The sequence below is a fragment of the Ceratosolen solmsi genome, unplaced genomic scaffold (genome assembly GCF_000503995.2).
Source record: "Ceratosolen solmsi marchali unplaced genomic scaffold, CerSol_1.0 scaffold39, whole genome shotgun sequence".
Classification (NCBI taxonomy): domain Eukaryota; kingdom Metazoa; phylum Arthropoda; class Insecta; order Hymenoptera; family Agaonidae; genus Ceratosolen; species Ceratosolen solmsi.
In genome coordinates, this window is record NW_011948433.1 from 1,201,586 (window position 1) to 1,221,561 (window position 19,976).

General features: G+C 37.9%; 1 protein-coding gene across 1 annotated transcript in view; it reads right to left on the minus strand.

The window, feature by feature from the left end:
- ci (transcriptional activator cubitus interruptus) overlaps positions 1 to 19,976 on the minus strand; it is a 71,523-nt gene that overhangs the window by 10,652 nt on the left and 40,895 nt on the right. The window contains exons 2-3 of the mRNA XM_011502583.1: positions 5,673 to 5,965; positions 4,453 to 4,542 (exon numbers count right to left, since the gene is read on the minus strand). Coding sequence (XP_011500885.1) covers positions 4,453 to 4,542; positions 5,673 to 5,965 — 383 coding nt within the window. The remainder of the gene's footprint in view (positions 1 to 4,452; positions 4,543 to 5,672; positions 5,966 to 19,976) is intronic.

Consider the following 19,976-nt stretch of genomic DNA (forward strand, 5'->3'; position numbering starts at 1 on the left):
TTTAACGTCGATTTGCCCGAAACCACAGGCCCCGCTCGGTTCGTAGACTTCTTCTTTCTCTTGCTTTCGTTGCCTTCTTTACTTGACAACGTCGCATAGAGGCAAAAGGAACACCAAGGCTACAAGAGTGCGAAAACGTATATGTAGTAAAAATGTGGAATGGAGTTATCTTGAATTCCCTGCTCGGATTACACTCCTTGACTTTTGTAAGCATTAAGGCACAAATTACTTATCCCATGAATATTGTCCCAATCTTTATAGATGGCAATTTTTTTCTCACGAATGTCCCGCTAATTGGTGGCCTCGTTTCATTTTTATGTAATTAGCCATGATCCATTGTCAAAGTAAGGTCAACTTTTAACTAAAAGGCAATTCGAAATTGAGAAAAGTCGTTGGATAAAATTTCAATATAAACACATTGTTAAATCCGTTTCAATAATTGAAAAATAAAAAAAAAAAACAAACAAAAAAATTAAAAAAAAAAAATACTTCGCCAATGCTCGTTACGAGAATGTAGATAATGAGAAATATAACGGAATATTAAAAGTATGGAATTAAGAGTACGTAATGATGACAAGTTCGTGTAACAGAGTTCAGCACTTGTTGACATTCACAAATACGTTGTGATAAATCTCATAAGTTAACCATAAAGAAAGAAAAAACCGCATATTATATTTGTTTGCAAAACAATAAACACCTCGCATGGTTAGTTAAAAATAAAAAGGAATGAGAATGGAAAATAAACAGAAACGGAGAAAGTAAAGGGCCATACGTACGCTAATAATCACCTCTCATAGTCTCTTCAAGCTAGCTCGTATATTTGCATAACTTATTCATTGTTCTAAAGGTTGTTTCATGAGAAAGTTTGTGAGCACCCTTTGTAAACTGGGAATGAAGGCGAGAGAGAGAGAGAGAGAGAGAGAGACCGAGACCGATTCAAGAGAGAAAGAAGAAATCTCGGTTTTCAGGCGGTCCAGCAAAAGTGAGTGTAAAGTTACCTGGCGTGCCCCGATTTTCGAATAATCTTTATGTGCCACAGCGAATCTGCGGTGGTCCACTGTACACCCCTTTTTTTGCCCGCTGAGACTCGTGGTGAATTCATTACTTCCGATCGATCAACCCCATACATAATTTTTCCTTTTTTCTCATTCTTATGCTTTTTTTTTCACTTGCTGTTTCTTTGTTCAGTCTCTAACATCTCCTTACATAGAGCTCACGTTGGTTATCTTTTGTTTTTGCTTTTTTTCTTTTTGTTTTTGCTTTTTTTCTTTTTTTTTTTTGTTTTGTTTTGTTTTTTGTTTTTATTAGGCGCAGATTACTCCAGATTGAATGATTGATTGTACAATTTTACAATCGATTTGATGGTACGAGATACTTACCTTGTTAAATTGACCATGAAACTATGGCATTCGGCGGAGAGGCGAAGCTTTTAAGTATCGTAGCAAATCATCTCATAAAGCGCTCATTTGCAGTTTAACCTTACGTTTTATGTCTTAATGGACAAAGATTAACATTCGGCTATGGATTCGGATTTGATGTTTATTTTATTTTCATTTAATTATATATTTCGCACCGAATCCAATAAATTTTAATTACTTTTTTTTAATGATTTTTATCGATATATCTTATAATGAAACTAAATTTCAAACATCGAAAATTTTTATGATTTCGTATTTGAACGGATGTGACAAAACGTAACCATACAAACAGTGATGAAAATTTATGTTTTAATTTACATAAAAAACATTTTTTTTTCGCATATTGCTAGGCAATGGACATTTTTCGTATTAACATAATGTGCGAGAGACATAAAATGTAGATTTATGTATCTCCAGCTTAACGGCTACACTTGCGGGCTTTCGCGAATGAATAAAGCGCTTGAAGTCATAAGCTTTAGTCGAGAACATTTCTTGAAGAATATTTCTAAGGCTGCTGGATTACTCGTGGATTACATTTATGTAATAATTCTCGCGTGTAAAATGATTTTATATATAATTACAATAAACTTCTAAGCAAGCATAATTGCCATTGAAAATTAATTATTTTTTAAGAAAATATTTCACTTCGATCACCTCTTCATTGATTATTTTAATAAATTAATTTCAAGCAAAAAGTAAAATTGCGTTATTTTTTTTTGTTTTTTTTTTGTTTTTTTTTTATTAAAAATAACACCTCGTCTAACATTCGATATACAATGCTATTAACGGCATTTCATGCTACTATAAATTACAAAGTTGAATCAAAATGTAAATGCGACATTATTTCTTACGCTATAAATAAATTATCGATGATTGAACAAAATGGAAGCTAATAAGAAGAATTTTTCTGACATGACATAGTATATAATTAAGGCTTGAGAGACAGAACGATTCCAGTCAGCAGAAGAAAAAGCGTCGTGCTGCTCGATACTGGCCTGAATAAAAATGCAAATTCGTACATGAGTTCATTGATTAATTAAGCAGCAATATACATGTTGGCTCAGCTAATCTAATTCATTATAAGTCTCGGACGCTTATATATCCCACGTTCTTCTCGGGTACTAGTGGTCGCTCACCACGATGCGCATGAAAATTAAGGGGCGGAGTGGATACATTCGCGAATGTCGGATGCGCACTCGCATAACCGAATTGAGACATGTAAATTTGCTGAATCGGTAGCATCGATAGGCTCGATAAAAGCCGTCTACTAAGGATAAGATATTATTTCTTTTTTAATGCACATTTTTCTTCTCCTTCTTCTTCTTCTTATTCTTCTTCTTCTTCTTCTTCTTCTTCTTCTTCTTAAAAATCATGGGGCATGCCGAAGCCAATGCTCTAGAAGGGAAAATATTTCTCAACCTGCCAGTAAAATTCTATGGATTCAATGTATTCTGTTTAATGGAGGGGAAAGTAGCGTGATATTCTGCTTAAAAAAATCTTTTCTTCGACGGCCTTATGCATTTTTATTAATGAGCGGAGGACGAGCCAAGAGAAGCCAGTGCTGGCAGTAAAGTACTAGCGAGATCTCGCAGCACTGACACTACTGTGAAACGTGAGACAACCTGTAGGGTTGGCGCTAAGGTGTTAATGAGGTCGTGTTGCTCTATCGAGCTGATTCAATTATGCGCCATAGCGTGCGGACGCGGCTAACGAGCTCCTCGCTGTCTCTCTCTCTCTCTCTCTCTCTCTTTCTCTCTCTCTCTCTCTCTCTCTCAGTTTCTCTCACTCTCTTCATCTCCGTGTTTCCTCGATCGCCAACTACCATTGGTTAGCAGCTAGTCCTCTTCGACTGCAAGCGCAATCTCTCGACTGTCCCTTCGACTGCTTGCCATGTATATCTCACCCATGTCCTCGGATTTCTGCTCTCCCCTTTCTCTCTCTCTCTCTCTCTCTCTCTCTCTCTCTCACTCTTTATCTCTCCCACTCTCCATATCTCCCTCCCTTTCCCCCACTCTCTATCTCTCCTTACTCTTTCATGCTGTGTTTATGCCGTTGTTGTTCTTGCCCTTATCGCGATACGCTCCCACCATACAGTTACAGCTTGCATGCTAGTATCTCGGTTCTCTCCACTTCACTTTTAATCATCTCAATTCGTTCTACCTAAATATCCGAAGCCAAGATAGAGAAAAGCAGCATCCTCGGAATTAAGAACAATGGCAAAAATAATTTAGTCTTTTCGCACGACTAGCCTTTAGTTACTCCTGTAAATACTACTCCTTTAAACTTAACATCTTTTCACAAATACTATTATACGTTTCTAGGATTACATTTAATTCAATGAATATATTATCCAATTTTAATGTTTTGTGTAATTATTAATATATTATACTCAATACTTCATACGTTCATCATCTTCAATATAATCCAATTAATTTGTATGTTTGATAATGCAACGATTAACGTAAATTTTATATGCAATCCAGCTACTAGAGGCTAGCTGGGAATGAAAGTATTATTAAGATTTTGTATTTTATTAATCTTGGTCTACAGATTAATGAAATTATTTTTGTTATGAAAATCGACAATCTTCTGAGAGAATTTTTTTTTTATTACTATTATCAATTTTAGAATTACTATTGTATTTGTTCTCATAGTATTGTATATTTAAAGCAATGTAATACATATTTATCTGAAAACATGTGTATTTACTCAATATATATTAATTTTACTATATATTAAGCATGACATTATTAGAATTCTTAGAGAAAAAATTATATTTATGACAAATAATTTATAAAGAGATTTAAATAAAATTTAGAGTTCTATTGATTTTTATCGCGCCAATGTTTATTAAGAGCAGGCAATTATAGAAATAAATTTTGTTGCTATATTTTACAATGGAGGATGGAGGGAGCGGAGGAAAAATTAAAAAAAATTTTCTCTCACAACACGCAAACAAACTCCTTTTATCACATCAAAAAATTATTTAATAATTTAAATAACATTTGAATGACATAACTGAAATTTTACTTACCATCAATTGAAAATGGAAATTCTGATGAAGCTATTGTACTTCCAGGACCAGCTGCATGTAAAAGATATTCTGGCCCCAAACCACCCAGTCCTATGATAAAATAAGAAAATCATTGTTTAATCTTAATCCCAAGCTAGGAAAGTCTAATTTTCTATGTTAATCTATTTTTATGATAGAGATTATTATTAAAGCCATTTAATCAATTATATCATCAAAAACGAATCATCTATGGATTCTCAAAAGGCTATAAAGATATTCGTTAGGAACCTTACGTATCTCGCTTTTCATTGGAATCTGAGACATATTCTTGTATATATATATATATATATATATATATATATATATATGTTGCACGACTATCTTACAATATCGCGACTATAGATCATTTATATTAGATATCCGCCGGAAATGCGGGCAGTTTCGACACAACAAGATCTTATAGAAAAAGTACTTGTATTGAAACCATCCGCCCGTATGTGGTGACGATATGCACTTCTTTAGCCATCTTTTGTAACAATACGACGATTCATGCAAAGTATTTGCTATACATTAATAACTACCAACAGCTCCATTATTTTACTCCTTTCAATGTATTATTATTATTATTATTATTATTATTATTATATTTTTTATTACCAATATAGCCAATATATAACCAATATATTCCTTTAAATCAACTCTTGAAATGTCTAATTGATAAAATACTTATCTTTACTACCACATATGTCTATATGTGTTTGAGGAACTTATTAGAGGAAATTTTATTTTAATTTCAGTATTATAACATTCATTAAAACATTATTTTCATTTATCTTTATTATTCATAGTTCATACATTTTACATACGTTTTCAAAGATAAAATTATTTTATATGTTTGTTAATTGGCAAAGGTAAATACAAAATAAGCAAGCTTCATTTCAATTCAACAAAATTAAAGGGAAAAGCAATTCATTGTCTGAGAGAAGCATGAAATATTAATCAATATAACCAGAAGCAGTTCTACATAATTTTTACATTTGGATGACGTAAGGACATTTTGATAAACGAAACGGTAATTCATTGTCACCTAGCATTAAAATACTTTGCCTTATGAAAATACAGGCGCCTGGACGTAATATAAAATATTATATTAACATGTAATCAAGACGCGGACTCTCTTCATCCACGAGCTAAAAGTCATTTAGAGTAAAGGTCAGAAAAGGGTGTGAATTGTGACGTACCGTGCAAGGAGGCGCTGGGGCTGTGCGTGGAGGCCTGGAGCTGGTGGTAAAGGTGGTCCATGTAGTTGAGCCGATAGGCGGGATGGAGCGCCGCGTGCTCCGAGAGGGGGTGACTCCTGCGGAGGAAATCGCCGCTGGCGCTCGGGTTCCCGACAGCCCCGTCGCTCCCTCCGCCGCCGCCGCCGCCGCCGCCGCCGCCGCCACCGCCGCCACCTTCGCCGTCGGTGGCGCCGTTGCCGCCGCTACCGCCGTTACCACCCGATGGACTGCTGAGACTCGTGCTCCCTGACAATCTGCAATGAGAAAGAGGAACGGTCATGCGATACCCAGCTACCGACAACTTTATATACTTTAATTGGAGTCGAAAGCTTCGTTTCGAAGCGTCATTAAAAACAGATAAATCCAGAATGAAGGTAGAGAGGGATTTGCGGCGCATCAATCATTTGCGTACTTTAAAGCGATCCATCATCCCGTCCTCCCAGCTAAAATCGATTCCTCAAAAGCTTGGGCTCTGTAAATTGCGGCGCATAATGCCTCAGGGGGAGCTCGGCGACGAAAAGCTCGATCTCCGGAAGCGGCCGCGATAACGAGACGGCACTTGAAAGATGAGGCGTCGCGCGCAAGGTAATTGCAATGAAAACATCGTCAACTTCGTCAGCCGACCCTTGAAACTCGGCGCAACTCCAGCCGCAACCTCCTCGCGGCCCTCTTTTACATCTGAGAGCCGCGCCCATCCGCAATTGCCCTCGGCGCCTAATTCTATTTTCAATTTCTCAGCACCGCCAGCCTCTCTACGGGAGAGTCTGCCGACTGCCGAGCGCCAGATGACTTGAGCTTACGTTAAATATGCAACTCGTTTCCTTGCTTTTTCCCTCTTTGTTTTTAGTCTCGCTCCGAAACGACCGAGACTCTCGTTTCTCCCGTTGGCCCTCACTTTTCGTCCCATAATTTTCCTATTCCGTTCAATCCTTACTTCCCTTACCTACCCCCGCCATCCACCGCCAGTACCCTAAACCGCATTCGTACATAGCCAAATCCACCCCTGCCTCCAACCCCGCCCACTGCCCAATCGTCCAAATTTAACTCATTTCTAATAAAATTATGCCATTTGTTTTTAAATTTATCAGCTTCACAGTCACGGCATACATCATTGGCTAAAGTTAGTCGAGAATTTATGATAAATATCCTATACGTGTACGATAAATAATCGTTAGTTTAACGTTAATTATAATGAATATGTCGGATGCCTTATATATTACGCAGTCTTTGCGCCTCCTGTGTTCATCCGTCATGTCGTTTCGCTCATTCTCGTCTGCTCTTTAGTCGTGGCGCGTGTCTATTCTTCCAGCCCTTAGGCATGTGTATAGTACATATATAGTTGAACCAGAGTGCATAAGATCCCGAACTTGTTAACGTGACACGCCGGAAACCAACGCATCTATCTTTATCTATCACCTTGCCCGAGGCGCCGCAAATGCTGCGAAATCATCCGCCCTTTAAATGCACACTAAGACCCATCGATTCGCTCACTCTCTCTCTCTCTCTCCCTCCCCCCCCCCCCCCCCCCCCCCCTCTGTCTCTCGCTCGCTCACGCGTCCTTCTCCAGATCTCGCCTTCAAATTCGCACTTTTCTTTTTCTTTACTCATTTTGCCACGGCCTCCTTCTCGACAGACTTCCCAGAAACAATTAAGTGCCTTGCAGAAATCGCTTATGAGTGAGAAGATTGACGTGCATACGAAGTATCTCGAATAAATCGTTTGCCACTGTTTATCAATTATCTTTGTTGATTCTTATACGAGCTATTACGAAATAATTATTATTTTTATCATTATCATCATCATCATCATCATCACCATCATCATCATCATCATCATCATCATTGGTCATAATAGTTGTCGTTATCGTCGTTGTTGTCGTTGTTGTCATCATCATTGCTAATATTGTAACCAAAAGTGCTTCAGTTGGTCAACAATTTACAGACTAACGTACATAACGGGTGTAACGTGTGTAAATATGAAAATAATAGATAAACGCTCAAATGTTTTATACAAAAAATATAAGAAAAAGCAAAGACAAAGATCTCCATCAAGATACATTAAGTGGTTAAAATTTATGGGGAGACGATTGCGTACAAAAAGTGTAATTATCGCTTTATAACGGGGCGGCAGAAGGAATTGGTTAAGGGAGAGTCGCGAGTAGCCGCGGGCGTTGGTCTGAAGCAACGCGTGCGAAGGTCAGCACTAGTTTTGGGCCCCCTTTCCCAAATACACGTGAAGATTGTCGAATATTATAGAGCTGCCGAGTGGAACGATATTTATCGGCGTGCAGGCGCGTGGCTCGCCTCGCTTCTCCTCGACATATGGCCTCACATGTGCGCACCACGTATTCTCTTTTCTCGTAGGCTCTAAGACTTCAAAAATACGATTCTTTCGCTCTCGTCTCGCTCTTGCATTTGGAGTTGGACTCACGCTCGTTCACTCGTTCGTTCTCTTGTTTGCGCGCCCGCTCTTGGTTTCGCCCTCGTCGAAGGGACCAACCAAGCAACCAACCAACCAACCAACTAACCAACCGCTCGTCAAATGAGGCGTTGCTGAAAACAACCGGAAATAAGGAATGCGGCAATTGATGGAACGCTCCGAGGATGTAGAGAGATTGTAAACTGGCAGCAAAAAATGTGGAGCGTTAGAGGGCAGAAAGCGAGTAATATTATTGAGCCGTCGTCGAACGGAAACGAGAAAGGAAGTGAAAAAGTATAAGGCCGTCGTAGACCAATATTGTTCTTTGGTCAAAAGATCGAACAAAAACAAGTCGTTTTAAGACTGCATTCGTAGGATGCTCACCAATTATTTAAAAGATTATTTCATTGTATGTTAAGCATATCGTTGTAAGGGCCGATTATTTCGTAAATTTAGAAAGTATTCGTAGTATTAAGCTCAAGCGTTACTTGGCGCTGTGTTCTAATATTACCTAGAGATATTATTCTTAGATAAGTCTTTAGAAACGTTCTAGTAACAAAGTTAATAAATTCGACTAGCAATTCGTGCGTACTATTGTCGATTGTTCCATAATTATATTATTTCAATTGAATGCTAAGATTTTACGAAGATTTCACACATAATGAGTTATTAAAATATAAATCAAGTTTGTATTTATGGGTACGTATTAATAAGTCTTATATTTGCCTTTGTAATTCAACATTGCACAGACATTTTTTCTTTACGCGCAATCAATTTCGACATCTAAAAAATATTTCAACACATAATAATTTTAGAAGGAAAGTAGTAAAAAGTGTCACGATTAATGTATGTTTACATGAAATAATTTATAAAAAAAACTTAAGCTTAAGAACCTTGTAAACGCGAAATTAAAAAGTACGGATATTAACGACGGTCAGTGGTAAATTTTTAGCCCATTAAGAACATTCCACAATTATTACACCACTATTCCAGCATTCGTAAAATAATAAAATCGTTGATAGTCCAGTGACCTAAGTTCGGCAAATCTCACAAGAAAGTAATCCCATAGAAAGTAGAAGAAAAGAAAATAATAGAAGCCAAGAGAGAAAGAGAAAGAGTGAAGTTTAATCCTTTGTGGTTGCGTGTGTTCCCCAATAAGACAGGTCGCGGTACTTTGGTGTTGTGCGTCGCGTCGCCTGCGCGGCTTTTTTCCCGTGCCTACACGCTCGTATAACTTTATATATAGCAAAGGGAGAGTCTGGCTACGTATGTGCATGCGCGCGCGCTGGACCTTTCTTATTGCACGACAAAGAGAGCCGGAGATAAAGAGGACGAGCGAGAGCTTTGATCGCCAAACGAGAAAACAGCGAGTAGCAAATACGCGCCTTTCCCTTTTCGTTGCATCTTCGGCTCGTTTCGTTCGGTTCCTTTATGTCGATCTTGTTGCGAAGCTCCGAAGTCCTGACTAAGAGAGACGGCGAACTATTTTTAAAGCCCCAAAGACCGCTAATTTACCAAGCTACTCCGCGCTTTCTCCCTCTTCCCTTCTGCCCATTCGTCCTACTTCCTTTTGCCAATGCTGTTATTAACGCCTTTTGTATGACTTGAATTAGATCCTTCTTCAGTAACAAGTACATTACTTTAAGTATTTTAATATTCTTGAACTAAAATAACTATTAAGAATGATAAATTCACCAAGTTATTCTGCTGTTTGTAAATTCAAACAAGTCTTAGAATAAAGCGGACAAGTAATTCTTAGGAATTTGAAAAAGTAAGCCATGGATACTAAAGTATATTTTACCTGTTCGTACTAGTAACAAACGCTGTGTTCTTGCTCGTTCTGAAATCATAACACTTTAAATAATTGTATATACTTAAAATAAGGGAACACTTGATTTCGAACTAAATAAATCGTTACATCGGTAAACCAATTGCGACAGTTCAGTTTTAATAGAGAATTTTTTAAACTAAAGAATTTAATGTGTGTGTGTGTGTGTGTGTGTGTATAGATATATACAGATATATACATACATACACACACACACACACACACACACATATATATATATATATATATATATATATATACTAGAATAACTAGTCCTAAATTTCGTCGCGGCTCCCTCGGATGTCCGGTCTGTGTATTCAAAACGCAAATCAACAAGCGAACACATTTCTTTTTCCATTTATTCCGTTCTATACTAACGCATTATCAGAATTCTTTAAAAGAAATAAAAATAACTAATTAATATTTATTAAATGATTAAACTTCGTCAGGACGCTTGACAAATAATTTAAATTCAGAAATTCTTGAATAATCAATCAACGTAAAAATATTGTCGTTGCTCTGCTCTTGCGCACGCACGAATTGCCTTTGACAATGTCAAGATCTTTATAAATATAAATTGAGGTAATAATTATAAGCCAGAATACAGGATTAAAGACATGATGGATCACTGCGTAAGTTAAAAACAATGTAAGACACGGTAAATACAATAAGGAAACGAGTATAATTTTGCGAAGGATTATTACTTGGGCTTTATGAATATTCAGGAAAAAACGTACGGCTTGTCTTTTATCCAAAATGACGAACAATGAGCGATGAGCGACTAACAACGAGCGGCGTGCGAGGCATAGATTGCCAAGACCGAGATTTATGCTGATTCGGCCTTACAATATGTAAAGAAGACTCCACTTAAATCACTGGAACGTGTTAATCCCCGGATAGATATAGGCGCTCGTGTGTACGCGCGGTAGAGTTATAGGGAAGGAGGAGCCGAACGACTCAACGCGTGAAAGCGTCCACCATAGACCTTATAGCTTTTCTTAATTAAGATATTCACGCATCTTTGGGGTTTATTGTGCCCCTTCCCTTCTTTTAAGCGGCCAACGGTCCACACGTGCATATCTACTGAGGATACAAATATTTCGTAATTTGCTTCTCCTCAAACATCGTTTCTCTTCCCAATATCTTCACTCACACGACGTAATAACGAAAAAATTTCTAAAAAGCTTTCAACCGGCGTGTCTACTATCGTATTATTTAAATAAATAGGCCTGTCAATCTATGTCTGCATGCTGGTTATTCCTTCACTTTTTAAATCTCATGCCATTTCTTATGTTGAGCAACGAGTACCACGCGTCTTAATGCACAATTTGTCTGTCCTGCTCGTTCCGCTGAGAAATAATATCTACTCAACACTGACAAGCAAAATATTTTCACTTGTCCCTTTCGTACGAATACCAATAATACATCAGCAGTGACTTAAAATGGAGAGTGTGCGTGCGCGCGTGCGTGTGTGCGTGCGCGCGCGCAGGTGAAGGACGTACGAAGCAATTACCAAAAGTACGAATGCAGAAGAGACGGCGTTGAATGTAGTGTTGAGATGTAAATCGACACTCCCTCCAATGAGATTGTCATTGAGTATCGAGGAGACGAATAGCGGTAGGATGGGGTGGCGACAAGAGAGAAAGAGGGAGAGAGAGAGAGAGAGAGAGAGAGAGAGAGAATGAGAGAGGGTGGTGAGGGTATTGAGGAGGGGGAGGCGGAGGTTTACGAGTTTATGTACTCGTGGCAAAAGTGAGGAGTGGAATTCGTGATTTGTAAGGGCAGAGTCGGCAGTTTGGGTGAGGCACGAGCGCGCACGTGCGCGTCCAAATGGGAGGCAAATCGCCCGTGAACGACTATATACGTGTGCAACTATACGAGACGTCCGCCCACGCGCTCTTTTGGCTCTTTATAGCGAGCTGCACGCGCGCGCCCGCTTACGCAACAGATAAAAAACTTCCTTGCGCCCTCGCAGTCTCTTAGTGTCTTTTTCGAAGCATCCTTCATTTTCTTATCGTCACGAGCTTCGAGCTTTCTACCTACTTTTTATTCCGTGAAGAAGGCGCGCTCTTTCGTACTTATTCTTGTATTTTTATTTCTTTGAATGCTGATACAGGCATATGTTGCCGATGTTAAAACCTGTTTCTTCTTTCGAATTGTCCGCTCATCAAATGGCTGGTGAAGTAACTTTCTTTTATTACCTTAATGAAAAGCTTAGGATGTATAAGTTATGCTTGTTTCAAAATTGAAGCGCGTGCAATAACCTCTCCTTTTTTCTACTATTATATCTTTCCTTTTCTTATTCATGTTCTTTTTTTTCATTCGAGGAAGTGACTTTTAATAGATTGCAATACATTTTATGGGAAGAAATTTGAAGAAAATTTTTCGATAGAACATAATTCAACCAGCGTACGTAGAATCTTCAATTGAATCAAATTCATGAAAATAAAAATTCCCTCAATGTCTAATAACTTTCTAAAGCATCGAAAAAAGCATGTCAAATTTTCAGATTTTATAAGAAAAATTTTCAATTATCTTTGACACGCAGTTAAATTAATTTAATCAGCCTAAAAAAATTTCTTAATACCCAAATAATTTTTTAATATTCATCAAACACATACAAATATTGGATATGCAAATTTTAATGTAGGAATTAATTAAAAATTTATATAACTCTATAAAGGACCATATCAAGATTCCTTACAAATTTGTCTTTTTCATAACATCGTTGTATGTGTGAACCTCTAGATTAAAGAGTCTGAATTATTGAAAGTGATATTTTTATACGAAGACCACGTACATAAAACGGAAAAATGAAATATTGTAGGCTTACGGAGGCCGCGTTTAAAATCCGAAACGATAGAGACGAAAAGAAGAAAAGAGAGGAAGAAGTGGAGAGCGGTAGGATTTATGAACGACGAAAAAGGACTATGTTGAAGCAACTCTCGTACTCGCTCGTGTACGCTCAGTTGTATCCAAACTCTTCTCTATACGTATATTCCGCTTGTACCCCCCCCCCTCTCTCTCACTCTCTCTCTCTCTCGTTCTTCTTCGTTTGTATTCTTTTTCTTTTATGCTCTTCTCTGTCTTAATCTTTGTTGCCTCTTTCCTTCTTTTTCTATCTCCCTTTGGCAAAGTTTTTGGAGTTAGTGTGCAGCCACATAACCAAGAGGCTGTGAACACTGGGCACACATGTCTTCTTATTCAGAACAATGAAATAACAATTTGACGTGCCTTATTTTGCTTATCCATCGCTCCATTCCTTTATTTTTCCATTTATTTGGCGATATTTTTTAGTGATGTGATTTAAAGTCAATTAGCAAAAGTTGATTTTTTTTTCTTTTTTAATGATAATAATGTTTTAAATTATCATGATAATGAAACTATTCAATATTGAATTATTTAGAAGCCCAAGGCTTCTGAACAGATCATTACAGAATAGTCGATAAATGTTTTTGTTCCACATTATTATACATATGCATGGACGTAACATTGTGCTTGTGTACGTTTGTCTGTCTATAAACACGCGCAATCCAAGTGCCGCTTGATAAAATCGAGCAAACACAGTTCTGCAGAAGAGTAAAGAAAGAAAACAAGAAAAGCCATGCGCACGTTCCTCCCACAAGATTCAGAGGCCCTCAGGATAAAGACGCGAGAATCGCACGAGCAACATGCACACACTCTTTTATAAGCGAGAGGATGGCGAAATGAGCACCGAGACGCCCACGTGTACAATCTTCTTCTCTCGTACCTCACTTGCTTCCTCCTACTTCTCCTCTTCGAAAAGAGAGGATTTTTTCCACCTCTTTTTATTCTCATCTACTACACGCCTTCATTTCGGGCGTTTCTTCTTAGCTCGATAAAAGAATAGCGCATAGTGCGAGAACGATAAAGAGCAAGCGAGCGAGCAAGAGAGAAAGAAAGAGAGAGAGGGAGAGTGAGAGAGCAAGAAAATACTTCGTAAAAGAGAGTGAAAGAGAAAGACAGTGTCTTCGAAGTTGTCGATGACTACGCCCGAAGTCCGATTAAGTTATTACCAGCAAGAGATATCATCGACGCGGTCTTTTGTTTTCCTTATTTCTTTTTCCTATTTCAATGCACGATGCATGCCTTTGCTTGTCTTTTACTCCGATACTAAATTCTTTTATGAACTGCTCGGAGCTGATTTTGCCCTGAGCAATGTTTCTCAATTCACACATCGATCGACGATAAATAATACTACGGATATCTTATTCCCCAAATTGACTTATATCGTTGAAAACATTATATGCATTGGAGTTTCGATATTATGGAGCATTTAGGCCACACACACAAATGAAAAATTTATATTCGCATTATCGATTTCAATTATTAATAAGCTCTTCTATTAAAAAGCTCTTCTCCGAAATCATTAGCGTCACCGCAAAAAGCAATAGGTCGTTCGACAATTTAAAACAAACTAATAGGAGAATTTTTCTTCTTTTCTTCACGCATTGAACCCCCTACATTTTCTATATAAGGATAACGAATTACGTCCTGTGGTTTTGCCGTTCTTCGTTCTCTTGTTCGAAAGCCGATAAACGATGAGATTTCAAGAAAAAAATAAAGAAAGTTAGAGAAAAGAGCGAAGAAGGAAATAGAAAGTTTCGACTTTCATACAAAGCTGGACATCGGATTCGCCAAACTGAAACGCTAATCCGAAGCAGGTGCGTGTTGCAAAGAAACCAAGAAACTTTGACTATCTACTCCTCCTCCTCCTCCTCTTCTCTCTCTCTCTCTCTCTCTCTCTCTCTCTCTCTCACGCTCTCTTTCCCTCTTTCTCTTTCACTCTTCTTTCCAGGTTCTCGAACCCGTTTTTCGGCGCAGCTTCTTCTTCTTCTTTTTTCTCCTTCTTTTTCGATATACGACGTGGCTTAAAGAGAATGAAGGAAAAAATTGGGAAGAGAAAATGAGAGTGAGAGAGAAAGAGAATAAAAGGGAGAGGGGGGTTGGGGGGGAGGGGGCGAGATAAACAAAAAAAGTTGTAAAAGCCATGGCTGTTTGCATTTCGATTTTCATACGATATTCCACTCACGGATAAGTGAGCGAGAGAGGTTCCGTTCAATTTTTGCACCGCGTCTGGAATGTGCCATTATCGCGAATTACTTTCTGGAGGTGGCGCGCTTTTTTATGTCTTCATTTTTTCTGAGGCTCACCCGAGATTGTACGTACGGTGGCAACATTTCATACTCTCTTATGCTTTGAGGTGTGCGGCATAAAAAAATTATCGCAAATCATTTCAAATATCAATATTCACTGATTGATATGAAATTGAATATTAGAAAATTTGAAAAATATTAAGGATTTATTCACATGTGTATTCTAAAAATTATACATTTAAGTGATTAATTAATAGTTAATGTTTAATATTAAGTAATAATGTAATAAGACGAATGGAGTCATCTTATGTGAAGAATTAATAATTAAATGATAATGTTTTATGAAGGACGATTCTGGTGTTCATTTATACATTACAATTAAATGTATAATCATACATAAATATAATTCATATGGCCAATACTAAGGACTTGGTGTTTGTGTTAAACGTGCAAATATAATACGGCTTTGGAATGCTTTAAAGTATGTGCTCAAAAATGGTAACCACACAAGAGTGTCGACTGTAGGTACATGAGGACGAAAAAAGTACAACTAACTGAATCGAAGTTGCCACAAATACATACATCGAAAGGTAAAAACAAAGCCACGCGTACATATTATCGAATATATAGAGTTATAGGTGTGTAAGTTTGTGTCTGCGTATTGGAGGAGGCATGCCGTGCGTGGGTCTTGGGCTTCGTAGACATCGCTTGCGAGCGCTTCAGGACCGTGTCTCTATCAGGTATCATAAATAATTCGCTGGATACGGGGCATTGGTGGTGGTGGTGGTGGTGGTCGAGTGGTTGGTGGCTTGAAGGCCTGGCGGCGCCCTGAGAGCAACGAAGGAGAGAGAGATAAAGTGCAGCACTCACTGCTCGCTCATGCCTCTGTGTGCACATATGTATACTAAGTGTCCGCGTGTATACAGAATTGCAAGTGTGGATGCACATAAGAGTATTTACGCGCATACGAGTATGAGCGTCTGTGTGCTCATGGGCCACTGCGAACGAAATGGTCTTGTTTTCGTCTCTGTATGTACGACGAAGATCGTGCTGTGCGCGCGCGCCTCTGCTCTGCTTGGGCAGGACAACAGATGGAGGAGAAAAAGGACCGGAATCTCTGTCGGGGAGAACGGGAAGGAGAAAAGGCGAGAGAGAGAGAGAGAGAGAGAGAGAGAGAGAGAGTGAGGGAGAGATGCAGAAAAGGGAGATGTACAAGAAAAAAGAAGAGGACTGAAGCGAATACAATGAGAGAGCAATTTTCCATGCGCCGAAATCGCCTCGTTGTCGATATCTAAATCATTCTGTCAAGATGTAGCACATCTTTCTTTCATATTTTTTTATTATTTAAAAACTACAAAAATTTATATAATAAATTTTCATTTTCTAGTATGATGAATATCATAAAACTGGCATTTATCCCTTTATTACATATTAAAGTCCTTTTATTTGTAAAGATATTACTTGTAAAATTATGTCTGCAGAAATAACAAGTCATCGATAAATATTTGTTGTTGTTAATTAGCAACTTAGGCTCGAGTAAGCATGAAGATCGATAAACACAAAATCCAAGCATGAAAAAGAGAAAGTCAAAAGGTAACAACCAAACGTTCTCTCACTCTTTTTTTCTCAATCTCTCTCTCTCTCTCTCTCTTTATCTCTCTCTTTATCTCTTTCTCCATGTTCACTTCTCTCTTTCTCGCATCATCTCAGCTGGTCTTTCTTTCTCCCTCTTTCTTTCTCATTCGATGAAACTTAAAAGAAGAAGAAGAATAAAAAGTAGCAAGAAGAAGCACAGACGCAGACGAAACCTCGATATTTAAGGCAGTGTTCTCTTCTCTTCTCTCTCATTTCCTTACGTTTGTTCTCTATTTCTCTTTTACGTATTTTGTTTCAGTGCCTATACATCTAACTATCATTCTGACTGTCTCTATTTCTAACTCTCCTTCTCTCTCTATCTCTTCTAGATTCAAGAAAGGAGAGATCTTTATTCAATTACGCAGGCGGAGCACGTCCGCGACGGGAAAAGATACACCGTTCCCTAACAAATATGTAACTCCCTCGATCGCTACATGCGTGCACCTAGAGATGGACGAACGGCTGACGCAAGTTCTTCTTCTCTTCTTCTCTCTAATTCTGTCTCATCTGGCTTGTAGAAGTAAGAGCAGAGCATCACTTAAAAGCAAAAAGAGCTCGAGAAGGTCTCGTTGTTGCAAGCATAAAACGCTCCGGCCTACGCGAGCTCTTGTTCTCCAGTACTTACACATATATTGTGGACACGAAGCAGATGCCCAAGGGCTTCACAGCCGTGATACGTTTGCACAATTCGCAACAGGGCATGCAAGCCAAGAGAAATCAAGAAAATGAGCAAACATTAGAGAAACACGAGCTATGAAAATGTCTTACAAGCCACCTCCTCGTCTAAATTGTACAAAATTCATAATTTAATGAAATTAATGTGTAGACTATTATATGATTATTGTACATTAATACTATGAGAAAAAAGTATAAAAGCAAAAAAGTAAAGAATTATAAATGAAAAGTAAAGGAGAAATAGAAAAAGGCTCGATGTATTGGCAAAAAGCTTCGTGGCAATTGCTCGGAATTTTGCGAGCGACAAATTACGTTTCGGCGAGAGGGAACCGAGACACATTCGATGAGTCGCTTTACCGCTTCTTGTTTCCTCTCGCTTTTTCATTTCGGAAACGTTCATTTAGTTGTGAACGCTACTGGACCACGAGGACGCAGTCAATTGATCTTTTTCCTCCACCCGAGCAATTAGCGATGAAATTTCGACGTGAAATTTAATTGTCTCAATAGTTAGGCCCTTTAATGTTGTAAATACGCAAAAAATATTTAGGTGATAAATACCCGTATGTTTTACTTGAATGAAAAAGAAGATTTTTATGCGCTTTATATTATCTAAATGAAATGAAGTTGAATAATCGGATAATGCTTTAGTTTTAATAAGCTTGTCGGTAAATTACCTAATGCAATTTCGTTTAAATGCTATGCGCCCTATAACCATTGCGAGTCATATGAATTACTCTAAAATTTCAGCTAATAAATCTACGACGTGACAGATTATTATAATAATTAGTTAAGTAACATTTACTTACAAACATCAATGATCACATTAATGTCGATGCATTTTCTAAGATCAAGAATCATAAAATTAATTGGCGATCATTAATGGAGTAGTCAATATAATGGCAAATGAATGACAAAAAATTGTCTTCTTTTACACATCTTTAGCAAGTCATGAAAAAAGATAATTGAATAGCCAGCGAGCGCCTCTGTACCTTCTCACGGTACAAACTAAAATAACACTCCCACAAGCACAAATACATACATTCATATACTTTTGTAGCTTGCATTTAGTGCACGTGCTTGACATTGTACAATGACATTTTTTTCCTTTCTTGATACTTGTGCGGGCAAAACAAGCGGTTTTCTCTGGTACCAAATAAAATCGCATACTATACACACGTTATTTCTCTCTGCCTTCCTCTCTCTCTCTCTCTCTCTCTCTCTCTCTCTCTCTGAATTTATCTACCTATCTGTCTATCTATCTATCTATCTTTTCGTGTCTTTTGAGAACTCTTTCTATTATTTATTTTAAAGCTATATACATACATACATATATATATATATATATATATATATATATATATATATATATATATTATACAACTTAGATCCCTTATTCATTTTGTATGTTTATCTGCAAGTGTGTTCTGCAAAAGCAAAATTGAGAAGAGAAAGAAAAAGAGAATGAGTGAGAGAGAGAGAGAGAAAGAGGAAGAAATGATGATGATGATGAGAGAAAGTGAGAGGTACAAAGAGAGAAATAAGAGCATCAAAGAAGAGTAGAAAACTGGTCGGGTCTAACAAAGAGATGTCTGGCTTATTCGTCCGTGGAGCACACAGGCTGAGAAAGAGAGAGAATAATAAGAAGAAGAAGAAAAGAGAAAGAAAGTGAGTAAGAGGACAGAAAGAGAGAGAGAGAGAGAGAGAGAGAGAGAGAAAGAAAGAGAGAGAGAGAAAGAGAGAGATTGAAAGGCTATCGCGTCATCATCGCTCTCGTGACCGTATTCGCCTTCCTCTCTTTCTCCTAGATTTTATTCATATGCCCTCCCCTGTAAGTTAACCACACGTAACCTGAATAAATACTGTTTCAGTGAAAACTATTAATATAGATTGAAATTGAAAAATATGAATTCAGTACTAGTTCTTTATGATATATACACTAATGATATGAAAAAAATCAATGATGGATCAAAGGATTATTAACAGGACTATGAGAAATTATTACGCTTGGTATTCTATAGGAACTTGGCAGACTTGACGAAAATAGCCGGTAAAGTCAGAATGTTTATTAGCTCAGCAGGGATGAGGACGAATATACAATAAAGAATGAAAAGAATGAAGAAAGCATTGCTGCTTACTTTTCATTTGGATATGTTGATTCGAGCAAGTAGTGCTCGCTGTATATTACTTTGTCTCACTTTCTCTCGAAGAGAGACCCTCCCGCAGTATGCCGTATACATGGCACATAAGAGATTGAGACATCGCACGCGAAACGCGGCTGGATACGCCTGCGCGAACCGAGCGCCGTCCTTAATCGCCGATCGCTTTACTTTTAATGATGCTAAACCACACTCATTGCGCGCACGCCTTTTCCTTGTACAAAGTCACTATTTTCTTTCTCTTTCGTGCCTTCTGCACCTCCTTTGATCTCGTTACATTCCAATTTTATGCTCGTGTTTTGGGCAATCGAACCGAATGAAATAACGCGCATATTATGAAAATCGATATTTATTCAGACGATAAGATCCAGATGCTGCGGCATTGAAATTCAATATAGCATTACTTTTTCACAAAGTCTTTAAGGACTCCAATCCG